Source organism: Condylostylus longicornis, unplaced genomic scaffold (assembly GCF_029603195.1).
Source record: "Condylostylus longicornis isolate FDR11 unplaced genomic scaffold, ASM2960319v2 ptg000004l, whole genome shotgun sequence".
Classification (NCBI taxonomy): domain Eukaryota; kingdom Metazoa; phylum Arthropoda; class Insecta; order Diptera; family Dolichopodidae; genus Condylostylus; species Condylostylus longicornis.
In genome coordinates, this window is record NW_026577973.1 from 11858964 (window position 1) to 11874405 (window position 15442).

At 21.7% G+C, this 15442-nt stretch overlaps 1 protein-coding gene across 6 annotated transcripts in view; it reads right to left on the bottom strand.

Annotated features, from left to right (window-relative positions):
• LOC129613468 (uncharacterized) overlaps positions 1–15442 on the bottom strand; it is a 186585-nt gene that overhangs the window by 48604 nt on the left and 122539 nt on the right. For 3 of the 6 annotated variants that reach the window (XM_055527554.1, XM_055527563.1, XM_055527580.1), the window contains exons 6-8: positions 15019–15146; positions 7432–8122; positions 5929–6128 (exon numbers count right to left, since the gene is read on the bottom strand). In XM_055527554.1, the coding sequence (XP_055383529.1) occupies positions 5929–6128; positions 7432–8122; positions 15019–15146 (1019 nt within the window). The remainder of the gene's footprint in view (positions 1–5928; positions 6129–7431; positions 8123–15018; positions 15147–15442) is intronic. The other 3 variants (XM_055527589.1, XM_055527597.1, XM_055527571.1) reach the window with 2 other exon arrangements.

Below are 15442 nucleotides of genomic sequence, written 5' to 3' on the forward strand. Positions count from 1 at the left end.
AGAATTTTTAATAAGACATAATAAATTTATATATTATATAATTGTAATAAATATATAATATTTTTTTTTATTGAAAAAATTATTTTGATGAAATGGAAAAGGTTTTGATACTAACAAAAATTACACATACTAAAACCGTCATTATCGTAACAATTGAATATATGTAGTTCAACTTAACAAAAATCTTTCTTTACAAAAATAGTTTGTATACGAGATCTGAAACCATATTGTGGAATTTTAATATAATAGAGTCTAACCTTCCTCTTACTAGAACTCTCTATTATTAGATTTTCTCTTTGAATTTTAACATTTCTCTTTCATAGATTTAAATCTCTTATTTGATTATGGTTCATAAACTTTCGAATTTTCTCTTATCTTCGAAATTATTTCGAATTAAACCGAATTAAACCGAAAGATTCGATTAATGATTGCATTGTAATTGTTTTTTAGTACTTTTGAAAGTGTTATTATAATTCTATAAATAAAAATTTTTAATAAAATTTCGAACATTTTTATCTTATTTCAACGGTTTGAAATTTTTTTTAAACCTTTTAAATAAATCAATTTTCATTTCATCTTTAAGTCATGAAGAAATTTGTCTTATTTATATTATTATAATTAATTTTTAAATTTATATGGGTATTTAGTTAATAATAGAGGTTATGTATGATATTCTAATATAAAATATAAAATTTGTATAGCTATTATTTAAACAAAAATTTTATCGTAGATTTATAATAAATATCATAATGCACACATAAATATAATATTTTCTGTAGAAAAGGAAAAACTAAAATACCTATAATATACAATTATAACATAATTATTATATGTAACGAATATTATTTACATAATATTCATTATGTACATATAATAATTTTTATTTAATACCAAATAATTTACATATTTTATTTTTTTTTAATATAAAAGTATATACATAATATAATTTAATTTATAAAATATTATATACATTATTTAATTCTTCATATGTATATTTTGTATGTATACAAATTAATATTTTATAAAAATGTTATATAATCATTTTATAACAATATATGTAAACCTATGCGATGTGAGTTCTTAAATATTATAAATAATAAATAACTCATATCAGTATACAGCACTTTACAAGAAAAAATTTATTATAAAATTAAATACAATATAATATGTTCATATACATACAAATATATACATAATAATAATTTTGGAATGATATATAGATGCACATAAAAAAATGTTATGTTTATATATACATAAAATATAAGATACTTAAAGATTTATATAGTAATATTTATTTTGTTCTAAAATGAAGTCATGCAACATTCACGTAATAAATTCTACAAAGTTAATTTAGAAAAATATAATATTGTTATAAAAACAATAATAATATGAACTGTAAGATATCAATATATTATTATGGGCATATGTGTATAAGTAAGTTATGTACTGCTCTATAAAAATAATAAACAGGAATTCTGACATGACGCACAGATTTTATAAAAACGTACATAACTTACATATACTCGTATCCTTGCAGTTTTTTTATTATTATTATTGTTTTTTTTTTTTGTTAAACAACAAACTAAAACTACTTAAAAATTTACTACTCGTATTTTACATTAAACTACTCCTACTAAGTACATATTACACATACTCTAAAATAAAAATAAAAAAAAAAAAAAATTTGAAAAAAAATTAAAATGTAGAGAAAATAAAAAAATAAACAAAAACAACTTGCAATTTTAAAACAATAACAACAAAAAAAATTTTATAAAAATCAAAAATTTATGCAATAAAAAATAGAAATTTAAAACTAATAAAAGAGAAGATAAAAATAATAATAAAAAAAAAATATTGAAGTATGTTATAGCCGCATTGTACACAATTAAACACACAAAGCTATAATATTGCTTATAAGTATATAAGTAAGGCGCGCGCTCTTCCAATTCACAAAAATAAAAAAGAAACAAAAGATAAAAAAAAAAACTTTACATGTAAACATAAAGGCAAACACCAACATAAATAAAATAAATTAACTGTTCCTTATAAATATTCTGCAAAAAAAAAAAAGAAACATATTCAAAACTGGTTATAACTGGCTTACAAAATAAGGCGAATAAGAACAAAGAAGAAGAAAAGAAAAAATAATAATAGCAATTCTTGCATTATTGGCAACACAGACAATACAAAGGAAACGGCAAAAAACATTATTATAGGCTTTAGAATTTAACAGCTAACACAAAGCGAAAACAAAGGGAGAAAAATGAAAAAAAACAAAAAATAATAAAATGAAAGAAGAAAGAAAATTTGATAAAAATGCCATACAAAAATTCTTGAATTTAGAATTAAAAATTATAAAATAAAAATAGAGAGAGAAAAAATATTCACAAACATCAATTGTATGTTTGTTTGTATTTAATTTAAAAATAACGTTATTTCTTAATAATTTTTAAATTTTTTGTGTTTTCTTTTCTTTTATTTTTCATTTAATTTTTGTGCATAACAAAGTGCATTGTGCTTTTTTCATAATGCAAAATTTTTAAATGAACAAAAAAAAACATGAACTTTTATAGCTACTATGAAAATTGATTTTTTGATATATAAATTATGTATGTACACATGTATGTATGTATGTATGTATGTGAATGAGTTTTGTATGATTATTTTATGATAATATTATTTTTTCACTTTATTTTCTATATTTTTTTTGTTGCGGTTCCTGTTATATTTTTTTGTTATTCTTCTTGTTATTTTTCTATTTTTTTTTTTTTTGTTGTCATGTAGTTATTCTTGTTGTACTCGGCTATAAAATATGTGAGGGTGTGTCGATTCTGTTATTTTATTGTTACATTTTTAATACCTAAATGTATGTATTTTTTTTTTCATTTTATTGTTTTTTATTACATACTGTTATTATTGCATACGATGAAGGGTCCTTAATCAAACAATAGTTAAAGGTGCTTTAAATACACACTTTTTATTTTTGTTTTTATATCTTATATGAGGCTCTATATGTATGTATTGAAAAGAGTATGTGGAAAATAAAAAAGGAAAAATTTCATATTAAAAATAAAATAATAGTCTGTTGTGTTATAATAATTCCCTGTTATTTTGAAAAACAAAAAAAAAAATACTTGAAAAATAGTTTAGTTATAAAAATGTTTTTATAAAAAACAGAAAAATTATTGTTATATACGCCTTACGATCTATATAATATGTATGTGTGTCATAATCATGTGTAAGTTTTCATCTGTTTATTATTCTTTTCTTAAAGCAAATGTGACAGGGAAGAAGTTTACTATTAATTTCTGAAATATTTTGCAGTATAGGTATACAATTAATTTTATATATCATAATAAAAGTGTTATGAAGTTTTCAGATATGGGATTTCAAAATTAATGAATAAAATCAATGCTACACTTTGTCTATTGTTTTTGAACAGCAGGCTGAATAATTGAATATTTTATCCAATTTTCTTGAGCGGGCACTTTTGTTAATTTGACAAAAATTTATTTAATTTTTTCTAAAAACCGTATTCGTATAGCAATAGAGAAGATTATAACATTAAGGTTTTAACATATCTGAATAATAAAGAATACTAAACCGTCCAAATAGCATTGTTAGAATTACAACACCAATAATGTCAAATTTGAATTTATTAAATAATATTATCAAGACTATTTGAAATATCAAGCAATAAGTTCTAACTTTTTTTTATCATTTTTATTAGCGCTCACCTCTGCTTGAAATTAAAAAAAAAAACTTTTTAAGTTTTATATACTGTAGCCACAATAACCTCTCTATATAACATAAAAATTTACAGGAAAATAGAAATTATATGAAACGCGAATATAAGTATAATAGAATTTAAGTGCCCGTTTACAATTTGTTGCCTGCTCTTATAGAATTTTATATTGTTATACGAGTGTACGAGTACTTTTATAATACATGTATGTGGATGTTTTTGTCTAAGTTATACTGCTATTTTTTTTTACTGCACTTGTCATTGTTTTTTTTTTATTTGAATTATCCTTGTTTAATAATGGAAATGAATACCTTAGAAATAAGGAAATACTTATTTATTATCCTTTTAATCGAAAAATTTTATGAAAACTGTTTCTTGTTTTTTTTTTGCAATAAAAATACTGTTATACACTGTTACATTCAAATCTACTTGTATATACATATGTATAAATTAGTTTATTCAATTTTATTACATTTGTTTCGATAATTTTTGTGTTCTAGAGTAGAATTGAATTTATATTGGTTAAGGAATTTCAAGTATTATGCAAATTAATTTCTACTTCATTGATTGTATATTTAATACGAATATAAAATATTGGTGTTCTATATGGATACGTAGAATAAGTTAGTTTTAAATAATATTAAAATTTCAAGTCTATTTTTATTAAAATAATTTATATTATGAAATAAAATCAATATTACTAAAGTATTTTGTTTAAAATCCTGTTTTTCATTTATACGAACGAAATCTAGATTCGAATACATTTTGCATATACTTAGTTGTGGGGTGCTAATGTATTATTATCTAGTAAATCTTAGTCACACTAAGGTTTACTAGATAACCTTTATATTCTGTACAATATTAATAAGTACAGAATATAAATTATTTAACTGAATCATAATTACATTTGAAATTAAAATATTTAAGAAGGTACCTATTATGAAAATATTATATCATTGGTAGCTTGTAGGCAAACCAACTTTTTGATGAAAACTCTTAATAAACACAGGTAGGTTAGACTAGGTTAAGTTGCACGATCCACTGGAATATTTAGTCGACCTAAGCCCGTTGTGCTCCTGCCGGATTTCTCCCTTCTAGAACCAGCCTGAGTTCCTCAGAAACCGATCAAGGCTTTTGATATTTATATTTGCTAACTTGCTGAAAAAGGCGAACCCAAGAAATTTTTGCGTGGAACCCGTAAACGCCGAACACGAGCATAGCAGGTGAGTCGCCATCTCCTCCTTCTCGTCACAGCAGCTCCAACAGAATTAGTTCGCTGGGTGGCCCATCCACCCGGCATGATCGCCAATCAAACAATTAATCCCTATCACCGCGCTATTGTCCTCTCGCCGGAGACATATTAGATCTCTTTTGCGACGCAAGTCTGTAAACTAAGGTGTGTTGCATTGATTTTCTTTCGAAAATAAATTTTTATGAAAGTTCATACTAAAATAGCTAAATTAAAATTTCGATAGAAGTTTGTTTTAACTTACGTTTATTAAAAACAATTCGGCCTATAATCTTTTGATTTGATTTATTTATTTTTAATTTAAATATTTTTTTTAAACAAAATTGCTATTATAATCGACAACTTAAAAATTTATTGAGAAATGTTAAAAATGTTAAAAATAATTAAGAAAAAAACATTTTGCATTTTTCTAAATATTTTAAAAATTATATAATGTTAGGAGTCAATAAATTTAGTTAGAGTAATTTTAAATAAGTTTGGTTCAAAGATTTGCAGTTTAACAAATAATAACACAGGGAATGATTCGAGTGTTTCGAATGCTGATATTATAAAAATATCTTCAATTTTTGTTCTTTTATAAAAATTTTATAATTTTATAAAAATTTCATTTTAGAGTAGTTGAAAAGGACCCTTCATTTTTGAATTGTTACTCGTATTGTTAAAAAATACGAGAAATTTTATTTATTGTGTTAAAATTAAAACGAAAAAAAATCCTATTTAAATTTCCATTTTTTTTTTCTGTATAATTTTTTGTTTTATATAACATTTCTGTATAAAGTGTTCATAAAATATAATAATATTATTATTATGTAACGTGCTTGTTGTATATAATGTATGTATGTATATTTTATGTATATTTTCTTTTATATTATCAAATATACCTACTTAATAACATTGTAATATTATGATGAAATAATTAATACAGAATCCTTACCCCTTTCATCCATGTTCATATTTTTAAAATCCCAATTATGACGATGATGATGATGATGATTGTGTTGTTGATGATGATATTGGTCTCCACCAATTGTTGTTGGCCTATTTTGTTGGCCATCAATATTATTTATTATCTTACCGATAGTATTTGATACGGTTTTTCCCCTATGATGATAGTTGATGCTACTAATGCTATTACTAAATTTTTTTTTTTTGTTTTTGTTCAAAATTTTGTTTGATGTGCGTATAAAAATTTTAATTTATGGTGCATTTTTTAATATACAACAATATTATGTTTCGGTGGTCAACACAAATACATGTACAATAATAAATTTTATTTTTATATTTATTTTAATTGTTTTCATATAACATTGTGCAAGTATAAAATTACAATACGGTGAAATATTTTGAATTGTGAATAAAAAAAAGAGATAAGAGAGAATAATAATAGTGCCATTATTTATATTTGGTGATTTAAAAATAATTTTTTTTTTTTAGAAAAATTTATTGTGCATTTTATTAAAATAATATTAAAAAAATTATTGCAATATATAAGAGTATAAAAGATATTATTAATTTAGAATAAACAAAATAACAAAGAAATTAATTAAAAAAAAAATAAAAATAATTTTATGTTTTACATTATTAGATTGCAGCATGAAATTTTGTAGAGAACATTGACTTAAAGAAGGGTATTGACTTGAAGGGGGAGCCGGGTGTCAAAACTTTAAAACATTGCCCATTGCTATTTATAATATTCTGGTTACGAAATCTGAGAATATTTTAATAAAAATTTGTTTACATCATTTGTATATGTGATGCCGGAATAACACGTAATTATTCTTTAAACTAACTCATATAATATAGGTAGCTCGTTACAGCCCAAAAATTTGTTTTATGTTGTTGAAGAAGACATAATTTCCATATTTTTTTACGGAAATTTTTTTAATAATTTAAAGTCTGAAATAGAATATATCAATAATTTAAATTAAAAATCGAACTCCAAAGAATTTTACGATTGGGTGTACTATTTAAAAAATAATGTTTCAATTTAAAATATCAATTTTATAACGCCCGAATTCAACACAATTATATTTATTTGTTCATTTTATTCTACAACACACTACAATTGTATTAACAGAGGACTTTTAGCCGTTCGACTTGTGGGTCAATAATTTCTGTTATAGAACAACAATTGTAATAAATGGAATTTCGAATTGTTAAAAATCAAAAATGAAGGTACTGGTTGTATTTTATAGCCAAACTTAATGAAATTTCTATAATTTTTGAAATACTTTAAAGAATTTTTGAAAAGTACATTATACCAAATGAATTAAAAAAGCTCAATAGGAAAAAATAAATTTAAAATTAAGTAATATTAAATTAATATTAAAAAATATATAGGTATAAATATTTCATATGAACATACATATATACATAATAAATAAAGAAAATATTAGAAAAAAATTTAAATATCACAAAAAAACAAACTCACACATACTTGTAATTCAAGTCATTATTATTAATAGTATTGTGCAAATGGTGATTGTGCTCATCTATTGGTGCAGTTGTGCTATAATATTTCTCAGCTGTTTTGTGCTCAAATGCATTATTATTATAATCATGACTGTTATATTTATTATTATTATTATTGTAAATATTATAATTAATATTTGTTATATTTTTATTATAAAATTCCCTAAAACGCGGTGGTGATTGTTGTTGTTGTATTGGTGGTATTTGAGTTGGTGATAATTCATCTTCATCATATATACTATGTCCTTTATTATTATTATTATATTTTATTTTTGTATTTTTAAATATATGATGTCTTTGATTTAAATTAATATTATACATATTCATATCATTTATATTATCATTATCAATAATAGTATCACCATCCATATCAATATCAATACGATCTTCATGATGTTGATTATTTGTATGTTCATCATCAGTTGCTGGACGTAATGATGCCAATGCTAATGGAATTTTTTTCGATGGAAATAAAAAACTAAAAAATGATGATACACCACCAACAACAGTATATAACAATTGTTTTGTTGAATTATTATTATAATTATTATTAATAATTGTTGTTTCTTCATTTGAATCTGAATAATATACTGAATTCGATGACTCCGATGATTGTGGTAATTGATGATCAAGTATTTGTGATATCAATATAAGGTCTTTAATTTTATATATAATATATAAAAATTTTAATATTATTTTGTATAAAAATAAACTTTAGAAAATATATTATTATATAGATAGATTGTAGTATACAAAAAAATAATTTTTTTAATAAAATAAAAATATTAATAATTTTCAACTGTTAAAAAAGATATGTAGTTGAAAATTTTAATTGTTTACGTTGAAAATCTCTCTCTCTCTCTGAAGAGAATTACAATTGTTTTATGTATAGAGAATTTGAATCTTTGCGGTGTTCCGTATATTCATTAGGCCTTAAAAGTATGAATTCGAAAAAGATTTATTATGTAGCATTGTTATTTAAGGTAAAACTAATGTTTATTTTATTGTACAATATACACATATTAACAATAATTAGGGAAAATTTTGCAATAAATTTCGATTACATAAACAAAATGGCATATTAAAAATGAATTTTAATTTTTGTGAAGAATTTTGAAAAATAATAATTAAAGTGTATAATACAATACAGAAATTGTGCATTAATTAAGGTGCATATAATATTTAAATGTAATATTAAAAAAAAAAAATTATTTATGTGATTTATTTTACAGAATATAATTATCATTTGACTTTTTGTATTTTATTTATTTTATATGTGAAAGAAAAAGCGTGCATCGAAAGAGTGATTTCTTTTGCTTTTTTTTTTATAATATAAAAATTTAAGTATTTCCTGAAATTTTTTTATTTTCATAGAGAAAATTAAATAAGAAATATTTTTTTTATTTTATTTAATTTTTTTTTATCGAAGTATAGATAGATACACAATAATTAATAACAAATTATTTTAATTTTCATTCAATATTTTTTATGAAAAATATTATTCAATACATTCAATATTGTAAACAATATTTTACTACAATAATGAATTCTATTTTTAGATATAGGATATAGTTTTATAATATTATAAACATAAAAGAATGTCTCCATGTCATACATATAGAATTTTTATTTAAAAAGAAAAATAATGAAATAAAAATTAAGAAAATGAAATTAAGAATTATTGGACACTTGTTCTATAAGTGAAAAATGAGAAATTCCATGAACAAAAATATGACTAATTGAAAAATTAATTATAAAAAAAATACAAACTTTGAACATAAATCTAAATAAAATTTTAAATATTAATTAAAATTTTTTAATAAAAAATTTTCTAAAGAACAATCATTCAATTGATAAATTGGTGGAAATTTAAATTTAGAAAACATAAGATTTTCACAGAAGATTTCTAATAATAATTTTGTATATACGAAAATAATTAATTTGCAAGTTATTTTGAATTTATTTTTGAATGATCCTCAAACCCCGAATTCAGGTAATAATAATGTTAGTCTGGCAATGTCGCTAGTAATTATAAATTATAATACCATAAATTTCTCATTTTATTAATAATTAATATGTAATTATTAATATTTAATAATTATCCTTATTTCTATTATACTATTATTTATTTGATTTATATAACAAAAACAGTTATGAAACAATATTATTAGAATTGAATTACACCTCTAAAGAACAAAGATGTTTTTTTCTTTTCTATAATTTCAAAATAATGAAATTATATCATAATATTTTTATTATAATATAACAAATTTTTTGAAAATAGTACTATTGTAAATATTATACGAGTGTGGCACTATATATGAAAAATTAATGCAATCATTTTAGAATTGAGGTGCATTCTATTCTTATTCTCTTACACTCACTTTGATGAATCCTTAAAAATGACAAGATATATTCGTAATTTAACAAAATACGGAAACTCGAACAAAAATAATGAGTGTGTGTTACAAAATAATGGGAATCAAATTAGGGATTTCGGGATTCCAAAAATTTTTAGTATTATGCCATGAATAAAAGATCATGTATTATGCCATTATGCGTCTCCTTACAATTTTTTTTCTCTTCATAACAAAACTTTTTGCTTGTGCTGAATTGTGTTAAATTTTTAAAACGGGAAATATATAACAGGTCAATACCGATATTGGATAATTTTGTGTATTTTAAGAAGTTTTTTTAAGAATCACAATTAAAAAAATAATTTTTGTTGTTTTACGAAAATTCTTAAATAAAAATTTAATTTTATTTAATTTGAAATATTTTAAACAATTGCTTTTTGTTTAATACAATTTCGGAATTATACCGGAATTCCGAATTTTATTTTATGTAATTCAGAAAATTGTGGAATTAATTTTTTGATAAAAATTGGATTCCCTAATAATGGAGTGATAACAATTGATTAAGAAAACTTAAAGTACATTATTTTGAATTCTCAATTGATTTCGAAAATTATGTTTCTCTGTGGTATAAATATAGATTTTTACATTATAGAACAATCGATTGAAATTTTTATTTCTTTATTAAAAATAATTATTATTGAAAATTATAAATAATTATTATTTTATTAGCTACAATTATTATTGAAAATGTCGACTCTTTTAAATAAAATCTGTATTCAAATATTATTTTTCTTTACAGCCTAATATCTGTTGAAAATTATTGGTCTTTATCGTATTTCTTAAAGTGTTAAATTGACGTCGATTAGACTAATAACTAATAAAACGAAAATCAGCATTATAAAACTAATAATCTGCTTTATCTTTAAACAAATTTATGAAATAGATTAGTTCAATTAATTTATATTTATTCAATTCAATATTTTTTTTTAGACCTAATATGAATAATTAAAATTAAGCTAGATTTGATATTTTTTATTACTTTTTCCTTTAGTTCTATACTTGTTGTATGTTTTAAAACTGCAAATTTTTTATTTTAAATTTCCAACAATTTTTATTTTTCTCTTTTTTTTTTATTATATATTTTATACTTTTATTACCTTTAATAAATTGATATTTTTTTTATTTTAAAAAGGATAAACAAATATAGTTGAATAAAAACCTCAAAATCATAAATAAAACTTTTATGATTTTTGAATGGTACATAAAAATATTAATGAACCAAAATATCAAAAATGAAAAACAAAAAATAAAATATTTATCAATTTTATAAAAACTTAATAAAAAATTAACACAATAAACAAATAAAAGGAAAATTTTTTTATGAAATCAGACAAAAAAAAAAATAATTTTTATGTATGCGTTCAAATATAATAATTTTTCCAAAATGAAATTTTCGAAGGACATGGTAACTATACATATTATTTGTTTACTGTCTGGTTGATGCACAACAGTCAGAAAATGATTAAAAACAAAAGAAAAAGAAAGAAGAAAAAAATTTCTATGTGGAAAGGACAAATCTGAGAATAAAAAAAAAATTTATGATGAATGAAAAAAAAAATGTTTTTTCTTTTCTTTTCTGGTTTATCGTTTTTTTTTTTCTTTTTCTCTTTTTCAATAAAAGTAAATATAAAAAATGATCAAAGAAAATATTTTAATTACGATTTTATTTATTAATAAAATACATGGTGTCTTAATAAATTAATAATCCGTATGATTTTTTTATTTAAAAGAAATTTAATAAAAAAAATATAAACAAGTAAAAACTTTTCAGTCGGTATAAACCCGACCGCATTATACCGTGCATTTTGGCAATCTGACTTTAAAATTTTTTTGTGAAATACCTAGCTTTAATTGTTGTATACCAAGTACTCGAACCTGTCAAATTACTCTATAGAAACTGTGCGACTATGCCTGATCTATAATTGGACTCACGACTGCCAAGTTTCATGAATCTAGCTTTATTATTTTTCCGAATATTTAAAATTAGCTTTTGGAGTTGTATGACAGCCATTTGAACCAGTGCAGCCATTCCATTAAAATTTTCAGAACGTATGTAGAGTGTAATTGGATACATCTTTGCAAAATCTGATATTAATATTTTTATTGGTTTTTGAAATATTAAAGAAAGCCTTTTTGAGTTGTATTTTGACGGCTAACCGTTGTCCGAATTACAATAGCAGCCAACCCTGTCAGAAAGGAAACAACTTGCGAAAGTTTGGTGTCGATTGCATCATTCGTTTTTGATTTATCGTGCGATCGGACGGACGAACGGACATGGATAAATCAACGTAGAATTTTACGTTGAGCAAGAATATGTGTATATTTCCATATCGGAGACGACTCCTTCAAGTGGTTACAAACACCATACCAAAACGAATATACCTTTCATGAAGGTGCAAAAATAATTTAAAATTTATATAACACAGAAAGTAGTAATTTTCGAATGGAATATTAATTTAAATAATATTATAACAGTAGAAATTTTAAATTCAACATACTACATAATATACAAAGTTAGAATAAAATATTTTGCATAAATATCTAAGCAGCAATTGAAATATTCCATAAGAAGTTTAGCTGAATTATTAAATTGTATAAGTAAGGATTTAGGAAATTACTATTTTTATATTTACGTAAATACTTTTGTATAAATCAATTCTCTTACACTAAAATGAATTAAATTCAAAATTCAAGCTTAATAACATAATAATGGAATAGAAGCCTTAAAATTTTATATTCCATTTTATAATGGAACATCAGCTGCTAATATGACATTAGAACATTAATGAAATAATTACATTGGTTCAAAGTATTAATAATTAAGGACGAATATCTCTCCATAATCGAACATTAACTGTTAATATTATATTTGGCTATACAGACAGTGATCCTAGATGCTAGCGAAAAATCTGGCAAATTACTTAAGTCAATATAATATAAGTATATTGTTATACAATTTTGGACTTGAATATAATTGGAATATAATATATGTACTGTACATATTTAACATAAACAAAATCGAAACTTCCAAATAAGTTTCAAACAATTCAAAACAATTTTATAATTCAATTTGTAAACCACCTTGGTTTTAGTTTTGAAAGTCATTGTATTTTTTCGAATTTGTCAATATTCGTACTATTAGCAAAGTAATTATAAATACCTCGTGCCAATTGCTGAAAACTATCAGGTAATTTTGTACACGCGTTAGATGAACATAAAATTATTGAGTTATAAACATATTTAATTATGAACAGATTAGTTGCATTTGTAAATAAATCGTCTTTAAGTATAGTTGTATCTAGTATTGCAAGAATATTCAAAAAATATTGCATTTTTAATTTTTCTCAATAGTAGTTAATTATTTTGAAAATTTCCAATTAAATTAACGAACGTTATAACAAAAAATTCTCTGGTAAGAGTTTTCATCTAACAAAAATCTAACCAAAACGTTAAAAATGGGAAAATTCTAGATAAATCTGATGATTCAGTATGATAAATTTGTATACAGAGAGAAATTTGTTCTTTAAGTCGAGATAATTTATATTTTAAGTCGAGTATAACAATATTTTAAAAATATTTTGTAGGATTGAAAAATTTGCGTGCAGAAGGAGAAATTGAATATCTTCTTTTATTTGATTTTAATATCTTAAATTGCGTATTCATTTTGTTTGGGATATTATAAGGTTTATTTAGGTAATTGTAAGGCTATTCTAAAAGCTGAATTTGGAAAAAATTCGTTTTTATATTATTAATGATGCACATAAGTAATTACCCACTACATTCATCAATTCAAAATTAACTACAATTTTAATGCTGATTTCCTAATTAAATATAACAGTTCGAAATAATTTAATTTTTCTAATAGTTATCGATTTAAAGTTCTTGTGTCAATTTTTTTTTAGTTTTGTAATTTGAATTAAAACACCTTGTATTTTATTTTTCTTTTTTAAAGGCGAATTATTTTGTTCACTATAAATACTATTTATAATTATTGTATATATATATATATATATTATATTTTTATTGAAATACTATATAAAATATTAAGATATTGCATTCATTTAAACAATGTACGAGTATATAGATACATGTATGTAAACATATATAATATACATTAATAGTTATATGTGAACATATTTTTATTAATTATAATGTATGTAAATACATATATATGTATAAATATACGATATAGACAGAGAAAAAACAATGATAATGTATAGATATATAATAACATTTATAATAAAAATTTTGTTTGTGTTAATATTGGTAGGGTCTAGTTTTATTTTATAAATTTTTACTGAATCCTTTCTTTTTATATTTTTTCTGGTTGTCCTTTTACTAAAAAATATTTTATATTTACTTTATATATTTTGTTCTTTTTATTTTCTTGTGATTTTTCATAATTTTTACAAATTGAAAGACAAAAAAAAAAAAAAAAAAATATTGAAAATTACCGTAAAAATATCGAATAATAAAAATGATAAAAAAAATATTGTTCCTATAGAATTTTTTCTATATATTTTTCCTTCTGTAAGTATATATATGTATATAGGTACACATTATACAATACAATATACACTCACTTGTAATGATAAAAAATATTATACGTAAATTACACGATACAAACTATACAAACAAATAAATCGTAGAAAAAATTATTAAAACGAAAATTTTATGTAAATATAATAATGAGAATAAAAAAAAAACATAAAACTATACTTGAACATTTTCATTCTGAACCTATCTATATACCTATATTTTTATGGAGGAACACCATATAAGAGAAAATCCAAAAAAAAGGATATAATAAAATAGTAGAGTGCATTCATTTCGTATTTTATATTATCCTTTTCAATTTTCTCCATTTTTTTTTTTAATTTTTACTTTCGTTGTTTTGTTTATTTTCGTTATTATAATTATTACTCTCTGATTTTTAATTCCAGTCGTGTGTCCTTTTATTTTTTTTTGGTTTTTTTTCCTTTAATTTTATTGACGCTTTTTTTTGCTTTTAAACTATTTCATTTCTTTTATATTATATTATTTTTTTTTTATTTATTTATTTTCTATACATATACATATTTATTGTAACGCTATATATGCATATACTCATATAATATTCTCACAACAAAACTCACCAACACATGGATTGTGATTGACAACATTAAATATTCGATCACATCGTCGTTTCATATGATTATTTGGACAGATGCAACCAAACATAGGGGATAATCTTAAATTTGTCCATGATTCGTGGCATAAATCTCTGTTATATAAATATAAATAAATAAAGAAGAAAAAAAAAACAAATTGGTTATGTAATCCAATTAAATAAAAAAAAAGAGAAGAGTATATATGAGATAAATATTTTATTTATGTATGTTTGTACATAGCTATATTGAAAAAATATAAATAATATTAATTAAGGACATTTAATTGACCATTAAGTAATGATTTTTATTATTGTTATATATGTATTTAATGTTTTTTATTTTTGAAAATGTGGCGAGAAAAAATTATAATAAAAAATTATGAATGAGCCAAACAAAAAACAAGTCTTCA